This window comes from Lissotriton vulgaris, chromosome 6 (assembly GCF_964263255.1).
Source record: "Lissotriton vulgaris chromosome 6, aLisVul1.2, whole genome shotgun sequence".
NCBI classification, from domain to species: domain Eukaryota; kingdom Metazoa; phylum Chordata; class Amphibia; order Caudata; family Salamandridae; genus Lissotriton; species Lissotriton vulgaris.
This window is the reverse complement of record NC_141694.1, coordinates 881,455,193-881,467,738: the sequence shown is the minus strand read 5'-3', so window position 1 is coordinate 881,467,738 and position 12,546 is coordinate 881,455,193. Positions and strand designations below refer to the sequence as shown.

The window sequence follows — 12,546 nt, the reverse complement described above, 5'->3', positions numbered from 1 at the left end:
AAAAAATTATGTAAAAATCTGACCTATTTTTAGCATGTGCCTGGGCAGCGCATGCGCTGCTCTGCGAGCCATGCTGTATTGGAGTTTGTACTTGAAGCTCAGCCCACTCTCTGCCCATATTTGTCACTGGCTTGAGTCATTGTCCTTCGTAAATGCTGGCTTCTGATTCGTTATTAGGCTTTTTAGTCCCTCTTGAGTACCGCCTTGTCTCCATTTGTAACCTCCCATGATCACTGGCCCTTTCACTTCAGTTGTTACACAGTACGTCTTCTTTAGTATGTAAGCACTATTTTCCTTAATGAGTTTCTCTTACTGCAGGAAGGTCTCTGGTGCGCAGTTGTGACCACAACTTGTTTATTTAACTCGTAGCAAATGGGGAGCTCTTCAGGGGCCATGGGAGACAGAAGGGGGAAACTCAGCAATGCCTTCAAGCATTTGGAATGCAATAAGTCTTGCATTTGCGAGAGTTTAAGCTACTTGCATTTTAAATGACAATGCCTTTAATTTATGTTTAAGAAACCAAAACATTAATAAAAGGCATTGTCATTTACAATGCCAATAACTCAAATTTGTGTAAATGTGAGACCTATTGCATTGCGGAAGCTTTGTATTAATTAGTGTCAGATTTTGTTTGTGTCTTGTGTATTTCTTCTTCAATTGTTTTTGTGCTGTTTATTTGCTTTATTTATTTTATTTATTTATTCAAAGAGTTTTGTATAGCGGTGGCTAGACCCGGAGGTATCAGAGCGCTTTACATGAGAATCAAAAATGTAACAGAAAAAGTTCAACAATTACACAATAAATCCCAGAAATATAGGCAATACAATTAGGAGAGGAGAGAGAGGAGAGAAAGAAGTAGTGGAGGGGGCAGGGGAGGTGAGAAAGGGAGGATAAGGGAAGATACAATAAGGAGAGATGAAAAGAAAGTCTGTCTAAAGACCGACTAAAGACCGACTGGGTAGGTGAGGACCCAGGAGGGAATCCACAGCCCATCTCACCTATAGCTTAACCAGGAAGCTCCATCGGGCATCAGACAAAAAAGTTCTGTCTCAATACTTTGAGAGAGGGGAGAAGGAGAGATATAAATAGAAGGAGGATGCGGGAGGAGACGACAGGAGGGACGAAAGGAAGTGCAACAATGTGGTTTAACAGTGTAACAGAAAAAGATCAACAATTGCAACATTACATCAGACAATCAGCAATACATTAGGAGAGGAGAGAAAGGAGAGAGAAAGGAAGTGGGGGGTAGGTGAGGTGAGAACGTGAGGATAAGGGAAGAGACAACCGTAGAGACGAGAGGAAGTCTGTCTAAAGACCGACTGGGTAGGTAACGACCAAGGAGGGAATCCACGGCCCATCTCCCCTATAGCTAAACCACGTAGCTCCATCGGGCATGAGACAAAGTAGTTCGGTCTCAAGTGACGAGGGAAGAGGATCGCAGAAAAACAGGATCGGAGGGAGATAAGGCAGAAAGACAAAGGAAAGTCTGTCCAGAGACCGTCTGGGTAGGTGACGGTCGAGGGGGAAATCCCAAAACCCATCTCCTCTATAGCTATCATGTAGCTCCACCGGGCTTTGGCCAAATAGCTAGGTCTCAATGAGAAACATTAAATAACATGGAGGGCAAAATAAATGGAGCGTAGAGGGGAGGGAACAGGGAAGGTGAGAAAGGGAGGATATGGGAAGAGACAACAAGGAGAGATGAAATTAAATCTGTCTAAAGACCGACTGGGTAGGTGACGACCAAGGAGGGAATCCATGGCCCACCTCCCCTATAGCTAAACCAGGTAGCTCCATCGGGCATCAGACAAAAAAGTTCAGTCTCAATACATTGAGAGAGGGGAGAAGTAGAGATATAAATAGAGGGGGGAAGCGGAAAGAGATGATAGGAGAGACGAAAGGAGGTCTGGCTAAAGACGACTGGGTAGGTGACGTCCAAGGAGGGAATCCCCGACCTGTCTTGTTCCTTTGTATAAATCTTGACTGCTCAGAGCCACAGCTACCCAGGGTTGAGATCAAAGTTTAACAAAACAAACCTACTGGTGCTAAAGCAATTGGTAAGTTTATTACATGGCGAGGTCGCACAACCACACCATATGATCCTCCCCATTCACTCACAGAGTCCATCCCTCCTGCATGTTGTTGTACCCACACATATCACATTCAATTTAAGAGGAAGCCAGTAAAACAAAACATTTCCAACACAAACAACTATACTGTGAAGTACCAGGAAGACCTACCTAAACCTTTCTGTCGTCTGGGAGGAGATCATAGACCAGCGCCTGTTGAGGTTCTGCATTCGTTTTATTTCCTTGTCGTTCAGCGGCAGCCTGTAGCCAAGCTCATTCAGGCGATCCAAGTCAGGAGCCATGCTGCTGAACTTCAACATCTGCCTCTGCCAAAGATAATGTAGATATGTTTCTTTCTAACTCAAATGGATAAAAATAATACTGCCGGAGAATGTGCCACATAATTCATGTTTTTTGCTGCATAATTTAGTTTTAGAGTGGTTTGGGTGCTTTTGTTATAATGATGAAATCCATATTTCAGAGTGAACCATGAAATCGTTTCCAATCTTCATGGTTCTGTCTAGAGGATTATGTTACTTTTCCAGTAAGCATCTGTTCTTGGTATGTAGAGCTGTAGATTCACATGCTTTGCATATGCCTGCCATCTAGTTTTGGGTCCGGATGTTTGCAAGTTTTTTTGTTTTTTTTAAGAACTCTTTCCAGTCACAAGGTAAGGTGACTCCTTCTTTTGGTGATAGTGTGCCTGGGCATCGACTCCATTGTTAGATTGCTTGCCCACAAGAGGGTGAGAATGGAGTAAGTGAGTGTAGTAAGCGATGTCCATGCGTAGATAACGTAAGTAAAGGGAACTGCAACAACTACAGGTGCTCTGGGAGGTGGGTGGGTGCATGTGAATCTTCAGCTCTACATGCCATGAACAGATGCTTACTGGGTAAGTAACATATGGCCACATGCATCAAAGTTAGCATTTGCGATTTCTTAATTGCGAAAATTAAGGAATCGCAATTAAGAAATCGCAAATTGCTATGCATCACAAAATCGCACTTTTATTTGCGATTTCAAAAAATTCCTTAATTGTGATTCACAATTTGCGAATCGCAAATAAGGAATCTCTTCCCATTGATTCCTATGGGCCAAGAGGCCCATAGGACTGAATGGGAAGGCATTCACAAATTGCGATTAGCATTTTGCGAATCGCAATTTGTGAATGCATTTTCAAGGGTGCAAAGGACCCCTCCCTGCACCCCTGAAATGTAACTTTAAGTGCAAGTTTCACACACATATGTCCCAAGGACATGTGTGTGTGTGTAACATGAAACTTTCAAAAATGCCTTTTTGTGCATTTTTGAAAGTTTTCGCAAATTAGCATGAAGGTCAACTTCATGCTAATTTACCCCTTCCTATTTGCGAATTCGCAAATTAAAAATGTTAATGCATTGCATTAAAGAAATTTCAAATTGCGATTTCTTAAATGCAAGCGCAATTTTAGATATCGCAACATTGTTGTGATTCCTAAAATTGCGAAAAGCATGATGCATCCCAAATTTGAGAATTGCATTCGCAAACGGCCGAAAATTGCGATTCGCACCGTTTGCGAATGCAATTCTCAATGATGCATGTGGGCATTAATCCGTTCGAGGCATGTGTACTGTAGATACACATGCTTTGCATAGACTATATGATTCAGAAAAGGGGGTGGTGATGAACAGAGTGTCTGAATTAAGCAGACCACTCTTACCCAGTCCAAAGATCAGGGCTTGATCCATCACCGTTATTTAGCTCACTGCACCATCCCAGCTCAGAACCTGGCTATATGCAAATCAGTCTGTCCCTGGCCCAGTGCATCATGGGAACAGGGCAGACTAAACTACCAAGCCAATTCTTCACCAGAAAAGAAACAAGCTTCCGGGGACCGGTTTCTGGCATTTCAGCCGTCGTCGGCCCGGCTTGCTTGAATCCTGATGGTGCAGTGAGCAAGGGACTCATGTCTGAGTATACCCTGCCACACCTATAGTGGCCAAAAACGATTCAGAAAAGGGGGTGGTGATGAACAGAGTGTCTTAATTAAGCAGACCCCCCCCCCCTTTTTTTGCATAGACTATATAGCAGTATTTTCCCAAAGCGGTGGCTAACAGGTAGAGGTTGCAGTTGTTTGAAAAAGTGTTTTTAGCACTGCAAGTCCTACATTGGCTTATTGGCGTGCTAGTACATCCACACAATAATGTTCAGTAAATGTGTGTGGTGTAGACCATGTTGCTGCTTTACAAATGCCAGCTATAGAAATTTTACCTAAAAAGGCCATAGATGCCCCTATTTTGCGCGTGGAATGTGCTATAGGGGGTATAGATAAAGTTCTTTTGCCAGATTTAGAAATAGAATTGCCTTTGGGAGGTGGTGTAAATGAAACAAACATTTGTTTTGTTTTACGAAAATCTTTTGTTCTTTTGATATAATACAATAAAGCTTTTTTGACATCAAGTGTATGAAGAGCTTGTTCTGCTACCGAATCAGGTTGAGGAAAGAACACAGGTAACTCAACTAATTGGTTAATGTGGAAAGCTGAAACCACTTTGGGAAGGAATCTGGGATTTGTGTGAAGAAATACCCTATCTGTGTGGAGCTGAAAGAAGGGTTCATTTAAAGTTAATGCCTTCAGATCAAAAACTCTCCTTAATGAAGTAATTGCAATAAGGAATGCAACCTCCCAAGAGAGAAATTGTAAAGTACATTTGAGTAGCAGTTCATAAAGTGGACCCATACGTCTTGCATGTACAACATTAAGATTCCACACTGGTGCCGGTGGAATTCTTGGTAGAATAACTCTTTTTAAGCACTCAATAAATGCTTTGATGACAGGAACTTTGAACAAAGACAAATGATGTTGTTTTGCAAATATGCAGCTACTCATGCAAGGTGCAACCTAATAGATGTAATAATACAGGGAACATTTTGAGCATCTACTCCTCCTTAATTTAGCAAGTGTTTTGAGCATCAAAGAAGATTAGCATTTGAATACTTGACGGAAGCACATTTTTGTATTCTTTTTATATATTCTTGTCATGACCAAAATTGAATTAATTAATGCATCGGTCTTCAAGCAAACTTAATAAGTGCAGAAATTTCTTTGAAGAGGAACAGCAGTCCTGGGTCAATCCCTCATTGCAAACGTCGCGGTAATCTGAGATGTTTACTTGAAGACTGATGCATTATTTAATACGCTAAAGGAAACTACCATGATTCACTGACTTATTAAGAAGCCTTGAGAAAGCCTACTGACCACTTGGGTGATACACATGTCGGCTGTTGCAGGCAGTTGCAGTATTTACAATATTGCCCAAATAACATTCTGGAATAACAAGGATGTAACCAACAATTTTGGTCATGACAAGTATAAAAATAATTTAAAAAAAATCTTTCTCAAAAAACCACAAGAATTCAAAGGCGAGTCTTCTTTGATGCTCAAAACACTTGCTAAATTAAGGAGGAGTAGATGGTTAAAATGTTCCCTGTATTGTTACATAAACGAGTCTGGAAAGGTCCAGTCCCTTGAGCCATTTTCCCCCACCCATTAAAACCATGCTCGGGCAATATCATCCAGGATCAGGATCCCTGGACCTTCCGTGAAAAACTGATATCAACCTAATAGATGTATAAGCTAGACTACATTGCTTTAAGAGTAAAAGGTAACAGACAATGTTCTGAACAGAAGTATCTAGAGGTATAATGTTGTTGTTATTACAGCAAACAACAAATTGTTTCCATTTTACTGCATAGACTGAAAGGCTTTCAACACTAGAAACACTGCTAGAAGCTCTAGATAGTTGATGTGGAGACATTTGTGTTTGTCGTCCCAGAGACCTTGGATTGTGTAATGATGGAGATGTGCACCCCAGCCGGTGAGAGATGTGTCTGCTGTTGCACGACAGCGATGGGTCCAGCAGTCTACCAACAATAGATTTGTTAGTTGACCCTGTGACTGATTCCACTGACGTGCTAAGCATTCTTGTAATGGATGCATCTGTAGTCTTGCATGAGGTACTATTTAAGTGCATGAAGCCATCATTCCTAGTAGTCGCATGAAGTTCCTGGATGGCAAGGTTTGGTTGGTTTGAAACTGCAGCAGAGTTTGGATATTGGAAACTGTGGCTGCATTCACGGAGGCTAGAGCCGTGTGAGTTTTGAGAGTGGATCCTAGATAGCATTGTATCTGCAGACTGTAGTTGAGACTTTTGAATGTTGATCGGGAAACCCAGTTGGTGAAGTAGGTGTGGTGTGGTCTGAGTGTTTTGAAGACACTTTTGGTGTGTACTGGCTTTGATGAGCCAGTTGTCTAGATAGGGGAAGACATGAATATGTTGTCTTCTGAGATGAGCTGCTACCACTGCTAGGCATTTTCTAAATACCCTGGGAGCAGTAGTTACCCCGAATGGAAGTACTTTGAACTGATAGTGCCTGCCTGCTATCACAAATCTGAGATATGTACGATGAGCTGGGTGAAAAGGAATGTTAAAATATGCGTCTTTTAAGTCCAGTGAGGATATAAAATTGCCTTGCTGTAAGAGAGGAAGAACCTGTTGAAGAGTTACCATATGGAAATGTACTGACAGTATGCAGTGGTTTAATTCTCTGAGATCCAAAATTAGTCTTAAGGAACCGTCCTTTTTTGGAATCAGAAATTACGAGAGTAAACCCCTTAACTTTGGTGCTGAAATGGCACTGGTTCTTTGGCTCCCTTTTGTAAGAGAGATTGCACCTCCTGTTTGAGTAACTGCAAATGGTCTGATGATAATTTGAGAACGCGACGTGGAATATTTGGTGGATTGGAGGTGAGCTCCAGGCAAAAACCATGTTGGATAAGGTCTAGCACCCATTGTCGGTTGTTATTGATTGCCAAATGGGGAGAAACTGTTGAAGTCTTCCCCTGACAGGTGTTAAGTGATCGGGGGAAGCATTTAGGTCTGAGGAGGTTATGTTGGACCCTGCTCTGTAAAATGAGCAGCGAAAGGAGCCTCTATTGGATGGAGACTGGTGCGCTCCCATGTATTTTGCCACTTAAGTATCCTTTTTCATTTCTTCTATGGATTGGTCGACTGCAGGACCAAAGCGGTGTTTTTTGTCAAGGGGGGTTGAAAATGGTCTGTTGAACCGCAGGCTTAAACCCTGATCCTAAGTCATTCATGCCTTCTAAGGAGAATGCTGGTACTTATCTCCCTAGCTGCAGTGTCAGCTGCGTCTAAAGCATATCTTATTGAGGAGTTAGAGATGAGCTTCCCCTTTTCAACTAACTGCTGTGCCTTATTTTTGTGTTCGTCTGGGAGATATTGGAGCAGTTGCTCCATCTCAACCCAGAGTGCCCTGTCAAACCTAGCTAGCAAGCCCTGCGTGATTGTGATGCGCCAGTGGTTAGCAGCATGACCAGGTGCTCATTTTCCACAGGCATCTATAAGTTTGGATTCTTTATCTGGGGAGGTGCATCCCCAGAGGTCTGCAAGTTAGCTCTTTTGCGAGCATTGGACACTGCTAGGGAGTCAAGAGGTAATTGACTCTTGGTAAACACAGGATCTGATGGTATATATATTTTTTACCTACCTTTGGAGTTAAAATACGCGCTCTGACATGGTCTTTAAAGATATCATCTTCATGTCTTAGCATACCTTTAAGCATAGGGAGTGTTTGACTTGACCTATGTGTGGACTCAAGTGTTTCAAACCAAAAGTCCTCTTCTAATGTTTCTTTATGTAATGGTACCCCATGATATTCTGCTGCTCTGGCAATGAGCTGTTGATTAGCTATTTTGTCATCTGTTGGTAATGGTTTAGCAAGATAAAGGTCTGGCTCATTGTCTGCTGGAGGGTCAATGGTGTAATAATTCCATGGGTCTACAGGAAAATGAGTTTCATCATCACCTTAATCCACATCTGGATCTGTATGTGGTGATCCCTGAGGTGTTATGAGTAATTGATTTTCAATTATTAATTGTGGAGAAGATGGTGATGGTGGAGAGGGTTGTGGGGCAGGATAAACAGGGCTAGTAACTATGTCCTTCCTCTTCTTTAAGGGAATCTTATCAGAAGTGTCCTCTGCAGAAAGCTTGTGTTTTGCTGGATTTTTAGCCAAAGTATGTCCAGTATCAGGATTAATATAAATTTTCTTTTGTTTGTGATCCAATTTGGCCTTAAGAACGTCTAAAAATGGTTCTGGAGACCTCGAGAACATTGTCTTTGGATTTCAGCATTGAAATCGACTTGTCTTTACAATGTTTAAGCTTCTTTAGTGTTTGTGTTTCGAAGCGGCAGGTTTTGGCTCCAAAGCATGTTTATGTTTTGAAGCGGAGGGTTTCGGCTCTGAACCAGATTTGTCCTTGGAGCCTGATGATTTTGGATCCAAATGTATCTTCGGCTGACTCAGTCCCAAGCCGGAAGGCTTGATGGTTTGTTTCGGTGCAGGGCCGAGAGGTGGGGCGTCGGAAACATCGTCCCTGTGCCGACCTTGTTCCATGGCCTTATTAGTCTTGGAAGAGGATTTAGGGGTCTTCGGTACTCACTGCACCCTCTTCTGGAGGCACATCTTTGGACTCGAGATCGATCTAGTGCTCGGTATCGGACTGTGGAATGGAGAGGGCCTCTTCTTCTGCGGTGGGCGCTACGATCTCTTCTTGGTCGAATTCTACCCCAAAGATATCTGGAGTGTGTTGGATTTTTTGGCGCTGCATCTCTCGACTATCGTGTAGAGTCTTCTTGGACCGAAATTACTTACGAACGTCGCAGTCCTTCTCCTTGTGCTTCAGAAAAAGTCTTGATGTAGGTCAGTGCGAGGGTACTTGGCGTGACACCGAGGACAGAATTGGAATGGAGTCCTTTCGATTGGCACAAGGCTGGACCGAATCAGCTAGGCCCAACAGCCGCCCACAAGGTTTTTGATTGAATATGGAGTCTGTTGAGTGATTCGATAAGTTGAGAATAGGGAAAAGCATATGTAAACAATACCATCGCGGGTAGAGGGGATTGCGCACCAAGGGGAACCCAAAGAATGGTTTCCCAACTGGAGAGCAGCAATATTTGTCCGAACCCAATAGCGGGAAAAAAAATCTAACAATGGAGTTGAAGCCCATGCGCACAATCACCGAAAGGAGGAGTCACCTTACCTCGTGACTGGAAAGACTTCTTTGAAGAAAAACAACTTAAATACATCCGGACCCAACACTAGATGGCAGAAGTATGAAAAGCATGTGAATCTACAACACACATGCCTCAAACATAGGTTTTTTAATACCACTGCATTTTGGGCAAGAAAAGCACCTCAATACAGAAGTTATGTTTAAGTCAGACATTCCATGGACAATGCATGTTTTGTTGACTTAATAACAACAGAACCATGCCCTGAATCTGCACAATACAGTTTTTTTCAAAAAGTACATCCACTTGGGGTTCTTGATTGCAAGCTTCGCAGGGAACAAGAAAAATAGTGGCGTGTGCCAAAGGTGTAGTTTCCCATTGTAATTCCCATAGGATAATTTTCACCTTTATACACATAAAATAGCAAATGGAATTACACAAAACTTGCATGAATGTTGAACTTTAATCAAGGAAAAATGCCTTTACTTGGTTTAGTGAAAATTATTTCAATGGCTTTCAAACAAATTTGCTTGGAATGAGAAAGAAGAGGTTAAACTTTAGAACAATCTGTACTGTTAATTTGGGGAGGTTTGTAAAATCCGCTACTCAAGAGCCTTTCCTTAGCCATTTCAAGCTCTCAGATTAGGAGTCGGATCCACGAAATGGAAAGAATCTTATTTGCTGGCTACAACATCGGGGAAAAAAATAAGCTACTCCATTACAAGATGTGGAGACCATAATCTGGACACCAAGCGGAATGCTTATGTCCCCACAATATTTTGATCAATAAGTAACAACACTAAAATCCAAAATACATTCAAACAAAAACACATAATTAAGCCACACAATGATAAAAAATTGTATCAAATGTATATTCACATCTGTTAAAGTGGTAAGGGTAATGAGATAATATAAACTCATGAGGAAGGGCAAGTCATGAGCACTGCATTTGGTGTGCGAGTTATGATTTGCATGACTATTATGCAAGTTATGGATTCTAGTACTAACCATAATTTTCCATGGTTCTTTTTAAAGTTTTAATTCATAAACAAACAAATTATTACCTTCAGTAACACTCTTTCTGGTAGAGATGTTAGCTAATTACAGATATTCATCACCCTTTGAATATTCCCCAAGCATACAACTGGATACGGAAACCTTTATAGCAGTAACTCTATGTGACAGTAGGTGGCACCGTGGGGCTCTTCATTGATGCCATTCTGGAAATGACGTATGGGTCCCATGTAGGTACCACCTGGCATGCTGACTTCGGCTGCTTTTAAGGTTATCAGTACCCCCAGGTGCAGAACCGAACAACTAATTGCCATCTACCAGTATGCAGATTCCTAGACTTCTAATCTTTTTTATGGACGAAGACCAATTCACAGAATGAGGGGGATTGATGAGGAATCTGCGGTAAGACAGTCTCTACCAGAAAGAGCGTTACCAAAGTTAAGAGACTTGTTCTTCAGAGAGAAACTTCTAACTTTAGATTCCTCATCTTTTGAATAGATACCAAGGCATAAACTATTTGGAGGTGTGAGGATGCTGGAATTCTTGTTGCAGTTACCCCAACACTTTTTGCCTGGTATTTGATGCAATTTTCACTGAAGAGTCATGGAAACCTGCTAACCAGGTTCCCAGTACCAGTGTTTTTACCTTAAAACCGTACCATTGTTTTCCCAATTGACTGATCATTTAGCACCCTAGTAAATGGTACCCATGGTACCTAGAGGCCTGAGGTACTACACACAGTCCCTAAGGGAAGCCGCATGAATTGTGCCACCCTAACAGACCCCTCACCAAGCACATGCAAGATTGTCATTGCAGGTTACGTGTCTTGGTGCCGACAAAAGTGGAATCACGACATGTCACACATCTCTATGTGCCATGCCCCCTAACACTGCATGTGATATTTGTAAGTCATTCCTAAAGCAGGCCTGACAGCCCTAAGGCAGGGTGCTGAAAATTACATGTGGGGGCATATGTGCATTAGCATGTATGCTGCTGTGCTTGTCAGTCCTACCTGCCAGTGCAAGTGGACACAGAAGCCATTTTAAAACATGCGCTGGGCATCAGTGTAAAACGAGTTTTCTAGCTACATAATTGCTTCACTGAATAGAGGGATGTTTTGTATCAAACAACTAGTTTGGATAAACCCACACTGATTGCAGAGATGGATTTACCAATACATGCACCCAGAGGGCGCCTCAGATGTGCCCTCTGAAAACCTACCAGCTACTGGTGTGCTTGCTGACTGGTTTCTGCCAACTTGCCACCTGAGACATTGTTCTGACCTCTAAGGGTGAGAACCTCTACTCTCAGGAGACCCTGAACAAAAGCCTGTCCAGGAAGAGGGTGCAAAACTCCCTCCCACAGGTTGGCCTGCTGATTAGCCCTCCTTGGGTGGCAAGTCTCAACGGGCTGCTGCCTTTAAAATGCAAATCTGTCTCCCCCTCACAGGAGAGGAAGCAGACCCCTTTGTCTAGGGCCCCCTTGGCACCGGAACAGGTGGGAAAATTAGCTAGTCAGGTAGAGGTGCCACATTCAGGCTAGTACCACCCCTAAGATGGACTACTGTGAGGTGGACACAACTTTTCAGAAGTAGCCATATTGGGATGGCATACTTAGGAATTCTTGGACAGGGTTATGTCCACTTCCCACAGGAAGTGGACATATAGGGGTGTAGTTACCCACCCAAGGGTCAATAGCCCATTAGTTACTACCCTTCTCTCCCCTAATGCCCTTAAGTTCAGTATTTAGGGGAGTCTCTGGCACCAGAGAAGGAGATCCTGAGGAACTAAGAAGAGAGAGGACACCAAAGTGCCGCAAAAGCAGAAAAGAAGCAGCTGACCTGGTACCAACACCGCTGGCCTGTCTGCATTACTCATTGAACTATGCCAAAGTCGACTCATTCTGTGTCTGTGGACTCAAGAACCTTGGGAGGACAGCCTGACTTCGATAAAGAGCAAGACCTTCCATGACCAGCAGACCTGTTCCCCCTGCATCCTGCAGTAACTCCAAAAAGCAATGACTCTGAATCCTCCGTAACCACCAAAACCCAAAACCTGAAGCCACCATTGCACCCTTCGCCAAGTTGTAGTGGGGCACCAGTGACAACAAGGTCCTCCAGAGCTCAAGTCCATTGTGGTTAACCCCTTGTGGAATCCCCAACGTCACCTGCAGCCACTGCACTCAGGCCCCATAGACCACGACTACTCACAGAAAGGAAACTCAATGCCTAATTACACCTTTACATCTGTCTGGCCCGTGCTGTGAAGAAGTAACCCCAGGTGTCCCTATGTAACTGAGCATCGCAAATCGTGACTCCCCATGTTGGTTCACCCCGATTGGCCTTCCAGCCAAAGCCTGTAGCCTCTTTCCGCAGTGACCGATCTCCA

The 12,546-nt window shown here is 43.0% G+C and overlaps 1 protein-coding gene across 1 annotated transcript in view; it reads right to left on the bottom strand.

Moving 5' to 3' along the window:
* The window catches only part of SYNE1 (spectrin repeat containing nuclear envelope protein 1), a 2,319,318-nt gene that overhangs the window by 443,748 nt on the left and 1,863,024 nt on the right, over nt 1–12,546 (bottom strand). The window contains exon 123 of the mRNA XM_086926873.1: nt 2,241–2,395. Within this exon, the coding sequence (XP_086782999.1) occupies nt 2,241–2,395 (155 nt within the window). The remainder of the gene's footprint in view (nt 1–2,240; nt 2,396–12,546) is intronic.